General features: G+C 33.0%; 1 protein-coding gene across 6 annotated transcripts in view; it reads left to right on the forward strand.

The window, feature by feature from the left end:
• The window catches only part of MON2 (MON2 homolog, regulator of endosome-to-Golgi trafficking), a 147,739-nt gene that overhangs the window by 99,175 nt on the left and 29,577 nt on the right, over positions 1-18,987 (forward strand). For all 6 annotated transcript variants that reach the window (XM_082351172.1, XM_082351173.1, XM_082351174.1 and 3 more), the window contains 5 exons: positions 1,441-1,631; positions 7,591-7,651; positions 8,776-8,899; positions 11,826-12,033; positions 14,258-14,340. In XM_082351172.1, the coding sequence (XP_082207298.1) occupies positions 1,441-1,631; positions 7,591-7,651; positions 8,776-8,899; positions 11,826-12,033; positions 14,258-14,340 (667 nt within the window). The remainder of the gene's footprint in view (positions 1-1,440; positions 1,632-7,590; positions 7,652-8,775; positions 8,900-11,825; positions 12,034-14,257; positions 14,341-18,987) is intronic.

Consider the following 18,987-nt stretch of genomic DNA (forward strand, 5'->3'; position numbering starts at 1 on the left):
TGTCAGTAGCAGGTGTGTGTGTGTGTGCGGGAGGGGGGGGTATCAGATTCTTCTTAAGTTACTAAAATTAAGTGAATTGGCTTTAGTCCCATGCCCAGTCTTGAACCAGTGATTATGGCCAGAGAAATGGAGTAGATTAATTGGCTTAATAAACTAATCATCTCTTTACCCTAATTTCCAACTGGATGTGGGGAGGGGAAAGGGATAAATAGATTCTGGGTAGGCTAATTATCTGTTAGTAGAGGCCCGTTTCATGCTAATATGTAATGGTTCACATGTTCACTGTGTGAGTATTCAGTAATCATTTGTGTGGAGGATGATGAAATCAGGTTTTATGTTCACTCCGTAACATTAAAATATGAAAATATATCTCTTCTACTCTTTATCTTTCTCAGACTAGAATTTTTATATAAAAGCTGAATTTTCAGTCTAATGCACATTATCAGACGATATGCTGAAACTATTTATTGATGGTGCTCTGGGATAACTCACTGTGATAGTTTGGTCAGTCTAGTCTTCTAGTTGTTGGATAGTACTATGACCAGAGAAATTCATTCTGAACCACTGAATTAGTTCTTTAATGATTAACAGCAACCTGTCTCAGAAGTTGACCAATTAAAAAGTAAGTCTCAATATTTTAGTCACTAGACATAGTTCAAATGCTGTGCTGTGTCCTCAAGCGTTAAAGATAAAATAAACCAAGTTCTTGAATTATCAATTTTTCTCAAATATTTGGAAAAGGAAAAAAATACATTAAAATGTTAGTGTAGAATATAAAATTCAAAGAATTTTAAAGATAAAGTATAAGACTTCAAAGTAATGATACTCTAGGCCATGTTTACCTAACCATTAGTGAAAAAATACAAGCAGTATTGATCTCTCTTGGATGGGAGAAACCCCATCAGTCAAATTATTTTCTGCCAGGAGAACTATGGCAGAATGCTCTAATTTTATAACATCAAGTTGGAGAAGCTGCAAAATTGTAAGTTTCTTACTCTTAACTTTTCAGAAAACATCCCTATTTTTTATGATGTGAAACCGAGGTTCAAAAAGGTTATTCAATCCTTATTCAGGGTCATTGTTTATAAAATGGACATAGGACTTAAAAGTATATCTTTCTAGGGAATTCCTTGGCGGTCCAGTGGTTAGGACTCTGTGCTTTCAGTGCTGAGGGTGCGGGTTCTATCCCTGGTCAGGGAGCTAAGATCCCATATGCCTCGGGGTGTGGCCAAAAAAAAAAAAAAAAAGTGTATCTTTCTAGGCAGTGTGATTTGAGGAACATGTCTGAGAATTGGTCTTTCTAGAAAATAACATCCTATTTAAAATGAAAATACCTATGTTATTATTTTTTGCTCTCAGCTATAGTCTTTTTTAAAGTAATTAAAGCTGTGTGTGTTTGTTTTAATTAGTACTTATCTTAAACTGTCTTTATTTTCACAGACTCTTAGGGTTCCTCTCAGTTTGAAGTATTCCTGCCCTTCTGAAAGCACATGGAAGCTAGCAGTATCTTCCCTCCTCAAAGTTCTTTCTATTGGGCTACCTGTTGCCCGGCAGCATGCTTCTTCTGGAAAATTTGACAGTATGTGGCCAGAACTAGCCAACACTTTTGAAGACTTTCTCTTTACGAAAAGGTCAGCTTATTCATTTTTACAGTTAAGACAGTCTTTCAAGAAGTACACATTATACCTGTAATTGCTCTAAAACAGTATTTCTCATTATTCATTAACAAAGTAATTGACTCTTAAGATTGCTAGATTGTATACAAAGAAGAAGTGGATTAGGCATTTATCCACTGGGTACATTATCTGTGAGCAGTGGAGATTTTTGCTCTTCATATAGTGTTTTGGTTGTAAGACAGGGGTCTATATATAAGGTCACATGAATGCATCATAATTAAGGAGCCATGGTTTTAATTTGATGAAGTTAAGAAGATCCATTTAAAAAATCTGATGCCCATTTAGCATTACAGGAGAAAAACAACTTCAGAAAATGAGGTTTTTTGAGAATAAATAAGATCATTGGTAATAATGAACAGCTCTTTAAGATGTTTAAGTTTTGCAAAGAAGAATGGAATTTTCATTGTATACTCTCCAACTGGGGGTGTATCTTAAGGATGCTGTTTTGACCCCTCACTGAATGAGAATAGGGTAATTAGAATACGGAATTTTTTGAACGAGGAGTCTGCTGCAGTCTGTCTAGAGCTGTACTGTCTAATACAGCAGTCACTAGCTACCCTTAACTTACATTTTCAATTAACTGAGTCACATTAACAACTCAGTTCTTCATCCCCACTCGCCGCGTTTCACCATTGCCGTGTGTGGCTAGTGGTTGCTCTAGTGGGCACTGCAGACCACTGAACATTCCCATCATCACAGGGAGTTCTGTTTGGCAGCACGAATCTCAAATGTGCCATTTTACTAAAGGTGGACTTATCCGTAATAGCTGTGATAGGTAGGTAGTCTTCAGTACTCCTACAATCTAATTTTCCTTTGTGCTATAGTGGTGAAATTCTGTGACAACAAAAGTTTTTCTGTTTTTTTAATCCATTAATCATTTTTTAAAACTATAGAATGACGAATGTGTCATGCACTGCTATTTAATCATTAAAAATTATTAGTTTGAAACCATTTAAATTATAAATTTCATGTACTTGAAGGAAAACCTACATTGGCATATTGATAATGATCAGATGAGTCTACAACAGAAGGATTTAACTGAAGAGTTTCTATCTTTCTAATGTGGTTTAGTTATTAAGAAAAGTTGTAGAGTGCAGAAGGTTAACTTTCATTTTTCTCTGTAAAGGCTTATCTGATATTTTAGAATTGGAAGTAATGACATGTGATTGTAATTTCTGTTTCCATAACTGGTCAGACTTTGTTTTGCTTTCTTATATATTTCTCAACTCTAGAAATCTTATTAATACCAATGCAAGCATATTCTTTGTATTGAATGTATGCAGGAAAATCATAGTGACTCACAAAGCATGTTTAAGCAAATTATGTTTTCATTTTTAAAATAACCCTGGGTATTTGAGTTCCTTTGTGGACTCTGTTGCCTAAGTCACTACGTTAATTTGTATGAGGCAAACAGATTTAGAAATTTAAACTTTTCTTTTTCTTTCTCAATCTTCTGTCTGTGTATGTATGTTGCCCTATTAATAAGTTGAATGAGCTTAGATCATTTTTTTTGAAATGAGTAAAACTTCTTTAAGAATTTCTTTTCCTATGACTGAGTCTTTCCACCATCTTTCTTATTCTCACGTTTCTTATTGAACATTCTTCATTTTGCAAGCTTTGTTCTTATTTTATTAAATTCAGTTTCTTAAGTACTTTCTTTGTGTACAGGAAAGTAGGTAGAGAAACAAAGGCCTAATAATAGGTAATTAACATTTTATGTAATTTTTGTATTCATGCAGTTGTAGTATAATTTCATTACAGTATTTTGCCTGTTGGAGGCCCTACTTACATTAAAGGTTTGAGTATATTGAGTATGTTGAAAAATCACACAGTTTAAGAAACAGTTAACATAGAGGATAAGAGCATTGACTCAGGAGCCAGATTACCTGGATTCAAATCCCAACTGTACAGCTTTGTAACTGTGATATTTTGTACAAGTTATTTATCTTTCAGTGACTCATTTTCCTCATCTGCTAAATAGGAATAGTAATGCTACCTAACTCATAGGGTTATTGTGAGGATTAAGTCATTTAAATGAATGTTTAGAATAGTTCCTGGAATGTAAGTGCTTCTGTTAAAATGCTTGCTCCTACTATTATCCTCATAATCATTATTTCTTTCACTTAAGAGAAACTGACATTATCCATATCCTTTACCATGAAACAGCTATATTTTAAACTAAAAACTTAAAGACCAAAACTCTAAATAACTGGGACTAGGAAGTTTACCCCTAAATTTGGGGTTTTTTTAAATGGCTAGAAAAAAAATAAAGGTACTGAATTCTGGTACTAAGTAACACAGAATCAGTGTTCTAAGTTGTGGTTATTCTAGTTACACATTTAAGCCTTCTACTACATGAAGTAATAGAAAGATACCCTGTATTGAGAGTCAGGAGACCTGTGGCCTACTCTTGACTCTGCCACCTACTTTCTGTTCACCTTGAACTGGTCATTTCCTCTCATTTGGCATCATTGTCCTTAATTGTAAGACTGAATTAATTGATTTGACTAGTTGTAAAAGTCCACAATTATTTTATGTATTTTGACTTAATGTTTTAATCAGTGTTTTTAATTGAATAGGTTACATGGATAAAGCCAATTTAGTTTTTATTTCCTAGTCCAAAAAATACCTTAAGGCTCAAAGTGAAAGCTTTTATTAGTTAGTTGATGATAAAAATGCAGTGCTCACTAAGAGAACTTAAAAACCATGCACATTTTCACAGTTTCATGAGAAGATTTTGCCTTTGTTTTTGTTTTCCAAATAATTGATTACTTTGGATAATCACAAACTGTTAGATTTTAAATTTTATTTTATGGCACATATACACAATGTTCTATAATTGAAATCCATCAGTAGTAGTATTTGAACAGTAGGAAGAGTGTTTTGGGATGTTGATTGGAATAGCATGACTTAGGTTTTTAGATAATATGAATATTTGAGTATCTTTTATATTGGAACATTTTATAAGTTTTTTAACCTAATTACTGATACTCAAAGACTGTGTGAACAACCATGCCTTTCTCTGTGATGTTTCCCAACTGTTTATGGTCTGCAAGCTGCTTTCATACAGTAACAGTACAGTAACAAACAAAACAAATAAAACCAAAATCAACTAGAAGAAACGAGAGGCTTTGGACATCACTGAGGACTATCATAAGTGAATGAATTGTTTAAATGAGTGAAAGAAAAACAATTAAAAATGAGAAACATAAGGGCTGTAACCTGGTGGACACCTAAAGTCTGTTAGGAATTCATTCAGCCACCCTTTGAGTACCAAAACATGGTACTTGTCCTCTAGAAGACACGTGGGCTAGTGGGAATTCAGACAATTAATGGTCTGTTGACCTTCAGTTAAAAATCACTAAGTACTACCCAAAAGAATTGAAATGAATGTGTTCACACAAAAACTTGTACACTAATGTTTATAGCAGCATTACAACAGCCAAAAAATGAAAACAATCCAAATGTTCAACTGATGAATAGATAAATTAAATGTGATATGTACATCCATACAGTGGAATATTCAGCCATAAAAAGGAATGAAATACTGATGCATGTTACAACACAGATGAATCTTGAAAACATTATGCTAAGTGAAAGAACCCAGACACAAAAGACCATATATTATGTGATCTCATTTATGTGATATATCCAGAATAGGCAAATCAGTAGAGATAGAAAATAGATTAATGGTTATCAGAGTTGGGAGGAGGGTAGAATGGGGAGTGACTACTAATGGATACAGAGTTTCTTTTGGAGGTGATGAAAATGTTCTAGAAGTAAAAGAGGTGACCATTGCACAACTTTGTGAATATACTAAAAAGCTGAATTACGCAATTTAAAAGGGTGAATTTTATGGTGTATGAATTATATCTCAAAAAATAATTTTAATGTACCATTCAGAGAGAACTGATGAAAAATACACATAATACTTTATCAGTTTGAAGCCTCTTTTCTTTCAATAAAGATTCATGAAAAAAAACTTTTTAAAATTACTAACTACTGTACTCCTCAAACTTAGAGACTATACAGATCTTATATGGCCCATTTGTACCTGCAATATTGACTATCTCCCTTTATAATTTATAGGTAAATTCTGTTAATCATCTGTGTTTTTAAAAGCTCAACCAATGTTTTTTGATATGCTCACAGTATCTAGAAAGGATACTAACTATAAATTAAATAAACATTAGTGTGAGTTCTGAGATCAGAATATTCAACCTGTGCACAATTGAATAAATTCCTGATTTTATTGATCATTAGGATTAGGAAGAGTGAACCTTTCAGCTTTGTATGCTACTCTCTTCCCTCATTATAAGATATTTTAAAACTACAGTTCAGGGGCTTCCCTGGTGGCACAGTGGTTAAGAATCCGCCTGCCAATGCAGGGGAAAACGGGTTTGAGCCCTGGTCCAGGAAGATTCCGCAGGCCGTGGAGCAACTAAACCTGTGTGCCACAACTACTGAGCCTGCGCTCTAGAGCCCGTGAGCCACAACTACTGAAGCTCGTGCGCCTAGAGCCCATGCTCCGCAACAAGAGAAGCCACTGAAATGAGAAGCCCGCGCACTGCAATGAAGAGTAGCCCCCACACGCCACAACTAGAGAAGGCCCGCGTGCAGCAATGAAGACCCAACACAGCCAAAAATGAACAAATAAATAAATGAGATCTATTAAAAAAAAATGGAAGTCTCAAAAAAAAAAAATAAGGTTCAGTGTTTCTGATATGTGATGCCAATAATATTAATACTGTATGTTCCTGATAAGCTTTTTTTTTATTAGTACAATAGTTAGCCAGTTGGTATTTGTCTTTGTGTGTGTGTATATTTTAATACCTGTGATTAGATAAACCAAATAATACCAAATAGAGCAAAAATAGCTCTAGATACAAAACTCTATACTGTACCTCTAAATCTAAATATGATAATACTATTTTTACATTTATAACTTTTATAAAAGAGAAGAACTTAGGCTCAAATATCATATAAATCTAGGTTCAGATTGTGGGCTTGTCATTTATTTATGATGTGTTCTTGGTCATATTACTAGCCATTCGAAGCTTCAGCTTTCCTCTTCTGTCAATTACATGATAATACATGTGGTTACTGTGGAACATAGGAGATAATGTAAATAAAGCTCTTAATACAGTGGCTGGCTCTCTAATTTTTGCTGTCATTATTATTGTTACAATCATTACCATCCTATTCTCAGCTGTTTTTAAGTGCTTAATATTTCATTGTTTCATAAGTTTAATAGAACTATACTGCTCATTCTTATTCAGAGCCACAGGGTCTAGAATTAGCTTTGGTTCCCTCGGAACTGTTGATTTATTCTGATCTTGTTGGAACACTGTTTTGTTTTAGAAAGTCTGAGTCAGTCCACTTCTTTCCATATGTTCTCTATCTTTTACTGTAAAGATATTTAGTATATTGTCTTTATTACAAATTAATGATCAATGGGCTGTCGCTGAGTGAATAATTCAGCATCTTGACCAAGGCTCTTTTAACTCTCTCTGAAATCACTGGCAATATAAGTGAATTCAGTTTTTGTCACTGGCAATATAAGTGAATTCAGTTTTTGGCACAGTGGTAATTTTTGCTGTAACTCCAGATGATAGTATCTTTACTTTTCTTTGTTTTTCATTCATAGTATTAAAAGAAGTTTTGTTCTACAGATTTTATTTAGTTCAAGATTGGACTAAGTATTTTTGTAGCTAGAATTTCATGTTTGTAATTAGCTTAGTCATTTATACTAATTAATTAAAAATACTGTTCTTTTAAATAAATGATAATGTTCTAACTTGGGTGAGAAAATATATTCTTTTGATACTCGAATTCTGTTTGTTTATTTTCTGTTTGTATTTTAAGGAAATATTTTACCTTTAAAAATCAAGTCTTTTATTTATTTATTTTTTAGCATACCTCCAGATAACCTCTCTATTCAAGAATTTCAAAGAAATGAAAGTATTGATGTTGAGGTGAGGAAGCTATTTAAAACATTTTCCTGTGACCATTTATGAAAACCAAATAGTAGAAATGTTGAAACTGTAAAATTGCTAAAAAAAAAAAAAAAAAAAAAGTAAAGTGATAGGTTGAGCTTGAACCTAAAAGCATTAAAACACAAAGGTTAAAGTTTAATTTTTAAAGCACTGACATTTATAAAATTACTTTCTTACATTTGTTAGCTTTGTGCTATGTGCATGTTGTCCAGATACTTAGTTGTGTCCATTTAATAATTTTAAAAAGCAGTTGATTTAGTAAAATAAATCCATCAGTCAGTGAGCATGTATTTGAGAGCTTACTTTATAGTTTGACAAATCAGATGTTTGTATTTAAATTAATCAGTAAGTTGCTCAGATTTTTCTGTTTTTAACCAGATGTAGAAGCAAATAATGAATTTTTTTTAAAGAATATATTTTGCTGATTATAAATGGAATTTAAAGAAGTAGTTTTTGGTTATGGATTTTTTTTGTTGGGGGGGGTTATTTTTTCCCTTTAAGTGGGATAAGGGAACTTTTAAATAAATCAAATAAATTACATAGAAAGCATAGGCATCATATCGATATATAGATGCAAAATATTGCCTTTTGTCCCATTGCTATGCTAACTCTTGCAAACTCTTCTTCAAACTTTTCTTCTTTCTCTTCAAAAGGCAAAATAACACATTGTATGTTAGAAATAAGCTATTTAACAAAAATGAATATAACTTTACTTCTTAATGGCTCATTTTTATGGTTCTAAAAGGAGATTTAAATCATGTTCTTAATCCTGTTTTAGATATTTTATTCTAACATGGATACATTTCATATGCTGATTTTTTTCTCCAGAGCGCTCTTTGCACTTATCATGTTGCAGATCAAAATTTATTGAAGTTATTGTATAGTAAATAGTTTATAGTATTGACTATTTTGTAATAAAGTTACTTACTAAGACAGATGAGGGAAACAGACTATCCTTAAAATGGTTGTATACTTCTATTAAGAAAGATTCTTTAACTGATTTTCTTTTAAAATAAGATTTAAATTTTACTCTAGAAATTATCATTTGAGTTAGTCTCTTTAAAGAAAAAAAAATACCTTTGAATTTGCATCTTTTGTTTTAGGTAGTTCAGCTTATCAGCACTGAGATACTACCTTATGCCAATTTTATTCCTAAGGAATTTGTTGGTCAGATAATGACTATGCTTAATAAGGGATCAATACATTCTCAGTCATCTTCATTTACAGGTATGTTATTTCAATGATTTTTTTTTTAATGTTAATAAGTATTGAAGCACTTTTGAAGAAGCTGACTTCTACTAGAAATGTTTACTCCTACAATTGTGGTAAATGTAAACGGGAGAATGGTTAAGAATGTGATATAGAACATTAAGCTTTATGAGGGGAAAATGTGGTAAATATTCTATGATGAATTAAATTGCAAAGCACTTATGGAATCCACCTAAATCATTGCAGGCTGACATAAATCACCAGTTTTGTGAAGTCATGGATTATTGGGAAGTAATGAATGTGTATTCTGCCAGTTAGTAGTTGGTTAAGTGTCAGTTTTGTCATCTGTAAAATAAAGATATTAATACCAACCTCTCAGGACTATAAATTGCAAAGTTAGTCCATTAAAAAAAAAAAATCCTTAACATTTGTTAAGGGAACTAAGATTTAGTGAATGACCACAATGTGCAGGGTATTATGCTAGAATATTAATCTCATTCCTCACAACATTTCTGTGAGGATAGGTTCTACTGTATTACAGAGGGGAAATGGGTTTAGAAAGGTTGAAAAAAATTGCCCACAGTCTTAAGGCTGGAGACCAAAGTTCATCCTTAAAAAGGACCACATGCTTCTTTTGATGTACCATATTGGGAGATGAGATGTAAGTTGCTTTTTGCTATTATTTCTTTTTTTTAAACCTATGCTCAAGTGTTAAATGTAATCGTGGCACCATAATGTGATTTTTTTGGTGAGATAATTAAAAAGTTCTAAATTTGTGCCATGCATATCGTTAGTCCCCAGAATTTACTGGAGCTGTGACTAAATTCTACTAAACTGTGGTAAACACTTTAAAGAGCATTTCTATGTACAGTTTGACCACTAGATACTGCTTACTTCACAAACTGCTTCTTTTTCCTAGCCCAGACAGTTTTTAAAATTAATCTGGTAAAGTGCAGGTTTGAAAACATTAGAACCTCACAGAGAAAAAATTTTGAAGTCCATTTATCTTAATGTAGTCAACTTTTTATTAAGAATATTTAAAAATTATAGATAAATTTTTTATAAAATACATTTTAAGAACCATGTTTATAATTATATGTAAATATTCTAAGCTAAATAAGGACTACCAAGTTACCGTGTATAATTTTTCTAACAGTTTTCTGATGATACCTCTTGCCATTTATAATATTAAATGTACCAAGATAAAGAAGGTACATGTACGTTCTTCCAGTGACTTGACCATTGGACACAAATTTCTCAGCTTTAACTTGGACTTTTCTTTAAACATATACATACAAAGTCTTTCCTGCTAATACACAAGACCAAGCTATAAACACAGAGGTTCCAGTGATTATTTTTGGTCCCCTGCTCTTAAGTATGATCTGACAGCCACAGCTCACAGACGTTTGAGGAAATCTTCCAACACAAAAGAGAAAGACCAAAACAAATGAAGAGAGGGTGAAAGAAACTGGTAGGAAAGAGATAAAATGCAGAGCCATAGAAAACATTTATTTAAAAAAATATATAATTAGGATGCTTAAGGAGATAAAAGATTTTACATTCATGAAACAAGAAGAATGCTATTAAAATGGAACAATCAGAACATGAAAGAGCTCAAAGAAGCTAAAAATATGATAGCTGAAATATGTTCAATGAAGGGTTGGAAGAAAACATTAAGGAAATATAACCCAGAAGTAGAGCAAAGACAAACAAGTGGACAGTATGAGAAGAAAGAAATAAAATGGATCTGAGGGATCTAACATCTGACAATAGGTCTTTCAGAAAGAGAGAATAGAGAAAAGCTAGGAGAGGAAATTATCAGAGAAACAAACTGAAGATACAAATCTGCAGATTAAAAGCCATGTCTCAGTACCCAGAATAGTGAAAGAAAAAAGACTCACAATAAGACATGTCATCATGAAATACCAGAATAATAGAAATAAAGAGAAGATGCTAAAAGATTTCAAAAAGAAAAGAAAAAAGTTCAAACACAAAAGGGTTGTATCAAAAGGACATTGCAATTCTCAGCAACACTGGGTGCTCAGAGACATTGAGGCTGTGGTTTCATAGTCATAAATGGAAAAGATTTTTAACATGGAGTTTTATACCTAGGCCCACTTTTGGCCAAGTGAGGAGTGTAGAATGGTAATTCTCAAATGTCAGCGTGCATTATCCTCACCTGGAGTGAAGTCATTGCTGGGCTGTAACCCCAGAGTTTCTGATTCAGTAGGTCTGGGGTGAGGCATGAGAATTTGCATTTCCAGCAAGTTCTCTGGTGGTGCTGATGCTGCTAGGAACCACACTTTGAGCACCCCAGTAAAATGACATTTTCAGAAATGTAAGGTCTCACAATTTGTACTTCCCATTCACTTTCTCAGGTACTACAGAATATGCCCTGTGAAAACAAAGGGGTAAATCAAGGAAAGGGAAAGCATGAGGTCTAGAAAGTAAGATATAACACAAGAGAGAAAAAAACAACTCACAGGGTAAGGCCAAAGACTAGTTCCAGGATATAACTGGACAGTATGTCCAGAGAGCAACTAGTCCAGACGGGAGCAGAGGTCAGGGTCCAGGGAAGATGTTGCCAAGAGAAAAAAAGAAAGAAAGAAACAGACAAATGGATTATTCCAAGTTTGACCATGTGGAAGATTATTGAGAGGTACTCTAGTGCCGTTGAAGTGTATAAAAAGACCAAGACAAGAAAAATGTTGAAGTGATGAGAGTGGATAGTCTTGCCTTGTTTTTTGACCTTGCAAGGGGGAAAACTGTTTCTCTCTCTCTCTCTCTCTGTGTACATATATATATATATGTATGGTATAAGTTTTTCATAGATGCTCTTTATCAGTTAAGGAATTTCCTTCTATTCCTAGTTTGCTAAGAATTGTGTCATTAAGGCATATTTATTTAACCTTGTATTAACCATCAAACATTGTTAATTCTACAGAAGCAGAGATTGATATTCGTTTGAGAGAAGAATTTTCTAAAATGTGTTTTGAAACACTGCTCCAGTTTTCCTTCAGTAATAAAGTCACAACACCTCAAGAAGGCTACATCTCACGAATGGCACTCTCAGTGCTTCTAAAGAGGTCTCAGGATGTACTACATCGTTATATAGAGGATGAAAGATTAAGTGGTAAATGCCCTCTTCCAAGGTATATGTATATATATACTTTTTTAATTAAAGAAGGAAATACACTGTCATAGTTATTAATAATTTTAAAAAGCTCTGGAAATCAAGTGTTTTCATAAGTGATCTGAACTTAACCTGAGGCTGTTTATAATTTTATTTATCCCATACAGTGTAAATATTCATAAGTTTTGCTGCAGATATATTACTGTGTTTTATTATGGGGTGCTTTTTCATACTGCTCATGGAGGTTAAGTAATATATGGTATATATACCAAATTACTTATTTGAATTAGAAAAAAATTGAATTCTAAAATATATCTTCTCAAGGATTTCTGGGTAAGGACTTGTGGGTCTGTATGAACACATGATCGTGAATCTCTCTAGAGAGAAAATAATAGATAAATCATACTTTATGAACTTCCTAGTTTGTTTTACAGTCATTTATTTCTAGGTTTCTCTGTAAGTCATCTAGCCATATCTTAGATCTTCTTTTCATCTAATTTGCTTAATTAAGCCCTTGTACCTAAACTGATTTGCTTCTCATGTAGTCAAGCCATGCCAACTGAAGGGGATCTAGGTCTTTCTGCTAAGCCAAGGCTAATCAAAGTTGGGGTATATATCAGAATTCATCAAAAAATACAATCATAAATTGCGTTATGTTGCCAATCTATTTTTTAATGTGTAAGTTAGAGTTTAAGGCAAAGCAAATGAAGCAAACAGAAAATAATATTGGAAGACAAAGTTATCAAAGTCAGGAAAGAGTTAGGAAAATCATTTCAGGTCCCATCTCATAAGGCAGTAAATCACTAACCCTAAGTCTTTGTGTACATTCTTATTTACTTAGAATAAATCTCCAGAGTTGGGATTGACCTGTCAAAAGATATAGACATTTTAAAGGTTTTGATACATATTACAAATTGCCTGTTAGAGACTTCTGTCAGTTTATGTTCTCTCAGGAGTATATGACTGTCTTTTCCCTCAATTTTTAGCAGTTTAAAATTATTTGCCATTTTATCACTTATTTTATCTTTTTAAAAATTTGATGAATGAAGAAATAGCCACATAGTAGTTTGCTTTTTTTAATTTTTCTTTTCTTTTTTTAATTACCAATGCTTATTTGCCATTTGTATTTCTACTTTTAGCATCCACTGTATTTTGAATTTCTAGAACATAAATTATACCTCCTAGTGGATTTTATACAAAAACATTCCAAAGACAAATGTTAGTAATTTGGTTATTGTCATGATTGAAAATTGATTTATTAAAATTGACCTCTGAAGCATACTTGGAAAAGCAGTAATAGAGTTGCCTTGATTGGAATATTTTTATTGGAGTATAAGATATTATTGGATTTCAGAAAGCCGCTTTCCTTCATTTTTTGTGTTTTAAGTGTTTATTGCTTTAAATTGAGTCTTATTTATAGTTGTTATATTGTATCATTCTATGTTTGATACAGTATTATTGCATTATTTCCTAAAAACCTACACTGCAACACAATAAGATACTTGTATACTTACAAAGGGAGGCTTGAAATAGTACCCTGTCATAGTATTAGGAAAATCTTATCTGTTGAATGATAACACAGATTCATACCAGGAGTAGGGTGTGGGGGAGGACTGTAGAGCAGAAGAGATATATTTCTGCAAGGAGAAAGAAAGAAATCAAACTACTCTTGTTGGTCCTTTACTCCAAGTTCATTCTTCATTGCCAGTGTCTCCAGTGTCACCTTGGGGTTGATTTTGAGCATATTTCTAATTTGTTGTTTTAGAAAGTTAAATAACTACTATTGTGATTTTAAAGATACTTTTAACAGCATGATAAAATATGTGAAGGGGGTAATAGTGATCTTTATTTCCCTTTAAGCTTTGGCAAATCTCTTTTAGTACTAATAAGTTAAAAAAAGAAAAAAAGAAAAACTGCTGTAGAAGTTTTAAAAGCACATCTTGTACAGTGTTTTAATTTGAAGTAGTTCTATGAAAATACCTTACTAATAAATTTAGATCTGCATGAGTAGATTGCCTCCCCCGTTTTAATGTTGATAACTTAGAATAACTATAAATCTTAATTGCACACTGAAGTACATGTTAATGAAATGATTTTCTTTTATAAGAATTTAAAACTAATATTAACTTTGCATTGTTTTGTGTTCAGTGCTTTCCAAAGTATGTCTATTTGTATAACTTAGTACAAAACACACATGGCATATCTTAAAATCTTGATGGAAATATCTCCCATCTTTTTTTTAGGCAACAAGTAACAGAAATCATATTTGTCTTAAAAGCAGTCAGTACTCTCATTGATTCACTTAAGAAAACTCAGCCTGAGAATGGTAAGTGCTTGGAAACTCAGTTATTCTAAATTTATAACATTTACATTCTATTTGTGTTGTATTTTTGTACTACTATTAAGTTAACTGAGTTTTAGGAACATAACAGCTATAAGACTTTTTTTCTCCAGGCCTTATGACAACAAAGCAGCAAGTCCATTAGGATGTCAATTAAGTAAAGTTACTTTGTAATGTTTTCTTTATTTTAAACAAATTTTGCTGACTTTTTTTCCCCCCAGCTTTAAGATGTAGTTGACATACAACCGTGTATAAGTTGAAGGTATACAACTTGTTGATTTGATACCCTTTTATATTGCAATATGTTTACCATGGAAGTGTTAGCTAACACCTCCATCATGTCACACAATTACCATTCCTTGTCTGTGCTGAGAACATTTTAAGATCTACTCTCTTAGCAACTTGCAAGTATATAACACAGTATTTTTAACTGTAATCACCATGCTGTATATTAAATCCCTGGAATTTATTCATCTTATACCTGGAAGTTTGTACCATTTCACCAACATCTACCCATTTCCCTGACCCTCCCAGAATTGGCAACCACCGTTCTACCCTCTGTTTCTATGAGTTCAGCTCTTTTAGATTCCACATATAAGCGCTATCATAATATAGTATTTGTCTATCTCTATGTGACATTTCACTTAACATAATGCCCTCAGGTCCATCCCATTGTCTCAAAAGGCAGGATTTTCTTCTTTCTCACGGTTGAATAATATTTTGTTGTGTGTGTATGTATGTGTGTTTACAAATATATATAAATATACATATACACATGTAGCACATCATTATCCATTCATCCATTGATGGACACTTAGGTTGTTTCTATGTCTTGGCTATTGTGAGTAATGCTACAATGAACATGGGGGTGCAGTTATCTCTTTGAGATCCTGTTTCCTTTTTCTTTGGACATATGCCTAGAAGTGGAGTTGCTGGATCATATGGTAGTTCTATTTTTAATTTTTTGAAGAAACCCTATACAGTTTTTCATGGTGGTTGTACTAAATTACATTCCCATGCACAGGGCACAAGGGTTCCCTTTTCTCCACATCCTTGCTAACACTTAATATTTCTTCTTTTTTTGACGACACCATTCAAACAGGTTTGAAGTGATACCTCCTTGTAGTTTATTATTATTATTATTTTATTTATTGATGTATGATTGGTTTATAACATTATATGTTTCATGTGTACAACATTATATTTTTACTTGTGTATATACTACACTAGTGTGCTCACCACCAAAAGTTTAGTTTTTATCCATCACCGTACAGTTGTCCCCCTTTATCCATTTCACCCTCCCCCATCTCCCTTCCCTTCTGGTAACCACTACTCTGTTCTCTGTATCTATGTGTTTGTTTTTATTTGGTTTGGTTTGTTTATTATTTTTTTAAAAAAATATTCCACATATGAGTGAAATCATACAGTATTTGTCTTTCTCCATCTGACTTATTTCGCTTAGCATAATACCCTCAAGTTCCATCATGCTGTTGCAAGTGGCAAGATTTCCTTCTTTTTTATGGCTGAGTAGTAGTATCCCATTGTATATATATGTATATACGTGTGTGTGTGTATAGAGCATCGTCTTTAGCCATTAATCCGTTGATGTTTCCATTTCTTGGCTATTGTAAATAACGCTGTGATGAACAGGGGATGCATGTATCTTTTCAGATTAGTATTTTCGTATTCTTCAGATAAATGCCCAGAAGTGTAATTGCTGGATCATATGTAGTTCTAGTCTTAATTTTTTGAGAAACCTCCATACTGTTTTCCATAGTGGCTACACAAATTTACATTTTCACTGACATTGTATAAGGATTCCCTTTCCCCTCCATATCCTAACATTTGTTATTTTCTTGCCTTTTCAATAGTAGTCATTCTAATGGGCATGAGGTTATATTTCATTGTGGTTTTGATTTGCATCTCCCCAATGATTAGTCATGTTGAGAATCTTTTCATGTGCCTATGGCCATCTGTATGTCTTTTTTTAGAAAAATGTCTATTCAGATCCTCTGCCCATTTTTTAATCGAGTTGTTTGTTTTTTTGTTGTTGAGTTGTATGAGTTCTTTATGTATTTAGGATATTAACCCCTTATCAGATATAATGATTTGCAAATATCTTCTTCCATTTGGTAGGTAATCTTTTCATTTTGTTGATAGTTTCCTTTGCTGTGCAGAAGCTTTTTAGTTTGATACACTCATTTATTTATTTTTGCTTTTCTTACCCTTGCCTGGGGAGATATATCCAGAAAGATATTTCTAAGACCAGTGTGAATGAGTGTACTGCCTATGTTTTTGTCTAGGATTTTTATGGTTTCAGGTCTTACATTCAAGTCTTTAATCCATTTTGAGTTGATTTTTGTGTCTGGTGTAAGATAAGTAAGATAGTGGTCTAGTTTTATTCTTTTGTGTCTGGCTGTCCAGTTTTCCCAACACCTTTTATTGAAGACACTATCCTTTCTCCATTGTATGTTCTTTGTTCTTTTGATGTAAATTAATTGTCCATATGTGTGTGGGTTTATTTCTAGGCTCTCAACTGAATTCCATTGATCTGTGTGTCTGTTTTGCTGGCAATACCAGGCTGTTTTGATTGCTACAGTTTTGTAGTACAATTTGAAAACAGGGAGTGTGATACCTACAGCTTTGTTCTTTTTTCTCAGGATTGCTTTGCTCTTCAGGGTCTTTTGTGGTTCCATATAAATTTTCGGATTTTTTTGTTCTATTTCTGTGAAAAATATCATTGGGGTTTTGATAGGGATTACATTGACTCTGTAAGTTGCTTTAGGTAATATGGACATTTTAACAATGTTAATTCTTCCAATCCATGAGTATGGAATATCTTTCTATTCCTTTGCGTCTTCAGTTTCTTTCACCAGTGTCTTATAGTTTTCAGTGTACAGGTTCTTTCACCTCCTTGGTTAAATTTGTTCCTAGGTATTTATTCTTTTTGCTGCGATTGTAAATGAGACTGTTTTCCTAATTTCTCTTTCTGATAGTTTGTTGCTAGTGTACAGAATGCAACAGATTTGTGTATGTTGATTTCGTACCCTGCAACTTTAATATATTCATTTATTATTCCTAACAGTTTTTTGGTGGAGTCTTTAGGATTTTCTATATATAAAATCATGTCATCCGGAAATAGTGATAGTTTTATGTCTTCCTTTCCAATTTTGATGCCTTTTATTTCTTTCTCTTGCCTAATTGCTTTGGTTAAGACTTCCAATACCATGTTGAATAAGAGTGGTGAGAGTGGGCATTCTTGTCCTTTTCCTGATCTTAGAGAGATGGCTTTCAATTTTTCACCATTGTGTATGATGTTAGCTGTGGATTTGTCATACAACTTTTATTATGTTGAGGTACAGTCCTCTATCTCCATTTTATTGAGAGTTTTTATTAGAAAAATAGGTGTTGAATCTTGTCAAATGCTTTTCCTGTATCTGTTGAGATGATCATAACGTTTTTATCCATTTTGTTAATGTGGTGTATCATGTTGATTAATTTGCAGTTGAAATTAATTTGTATCTCTGGAATAAATCCCACTTAATCATTGTGTATGATCCTTTCAACGTATTGTTGAGTTCAGTTTGCTAATATTTTGTTGACAGTGCTTGCATTTATGTTCAACAGACATATTGGCTTGCAATTTTCTTTTTTCTTTGTTGTCCTTATTTGATTTTGGTATCAGGGTAATGGTGGCCTTGTAAAATGAGTTAGGAAGCATTCCCTCCCCTTCTATTTTTTGGAAGAATTTAGGAAGCATTAGTATTAAATTTTCTTTGCATGTTTGGTAGAATTCACCTCTGAAGCCATCTGGTCCTGGATTTTTGGTTTTTTATGAGGTTTTTTTTATTACTTTTTCAGTCCCCTTGCTAGGGATCAGTCTATTCAGATTTCCTGTTTCTTCATGATTCAGTCTTGGAAGATTGTATGATTCTAAGAACTTATCCATTTCATCTACGTTGTCCATTTTGTTGGCATATAGCTGTTCATAGTATTCTCATAATATTTTCTATTTTTGTGGTATCTGTTGTTATTTCTCCTCTTTTTTTTTTTTTTTTAAATTTTTTTGGCCATGCTGCATGGTATGTGGGATCTTAGTTCCCCAACCAGAGATCAGATTCGTGCCCCCTGCAGTGGAAGTACAGAGTCTTAACCACTGGACCACCAGGGAAGTCCCTCTCCTCTTTTGTTTTTGATTTTATTCATCTAAGCCTTCTCTTTTTTCCTCAGTGAGTCTAGCTAAAGGTTTCTCAGTTTTGTTGCTCTTTTGTAAGAAGCACCTCTTAGTTTTATTGATCTTTGCTATTGTATTTTTAGTCTCTATTTCTGTTATTTCTGCTCTGCTCTTTATTATTTCCTTTCTTCTACTGACTTTGGGCTTCATTTGCCCTTTTCTAGTTCCTTTAGGTGTAAGGTTAGATTTTTTGAGATTTTTCTTGTTTCTTGAGGCAGGCCTGTATTGCTATAAACTTCCCCATAAATACCACTTTTGCTGCATCCCATAGATTTGAAATGTTGTATTTTTGTTTCCATTTGTCTTCAGGTATTTTTAAAATTTATCCTTTGCTTTCTTCATTGACCCAATAGTTGTTCAGTAGCATGTTTTTTAGTTTCCACATATTTGTGATTTTT

This window comes from Balaenoptera borealis (assembly GCF_965194805.1).
Source record: "Balaenoptera borealis genome assembly, chromosome: 13".
Classification (NCBI taxonomy): Eukaryota; Metazoa; Chordata; class Mammalia; order Artiodactyla; family Balaenopteridae; genus Balaenoptera; species Balaenoptera borealis.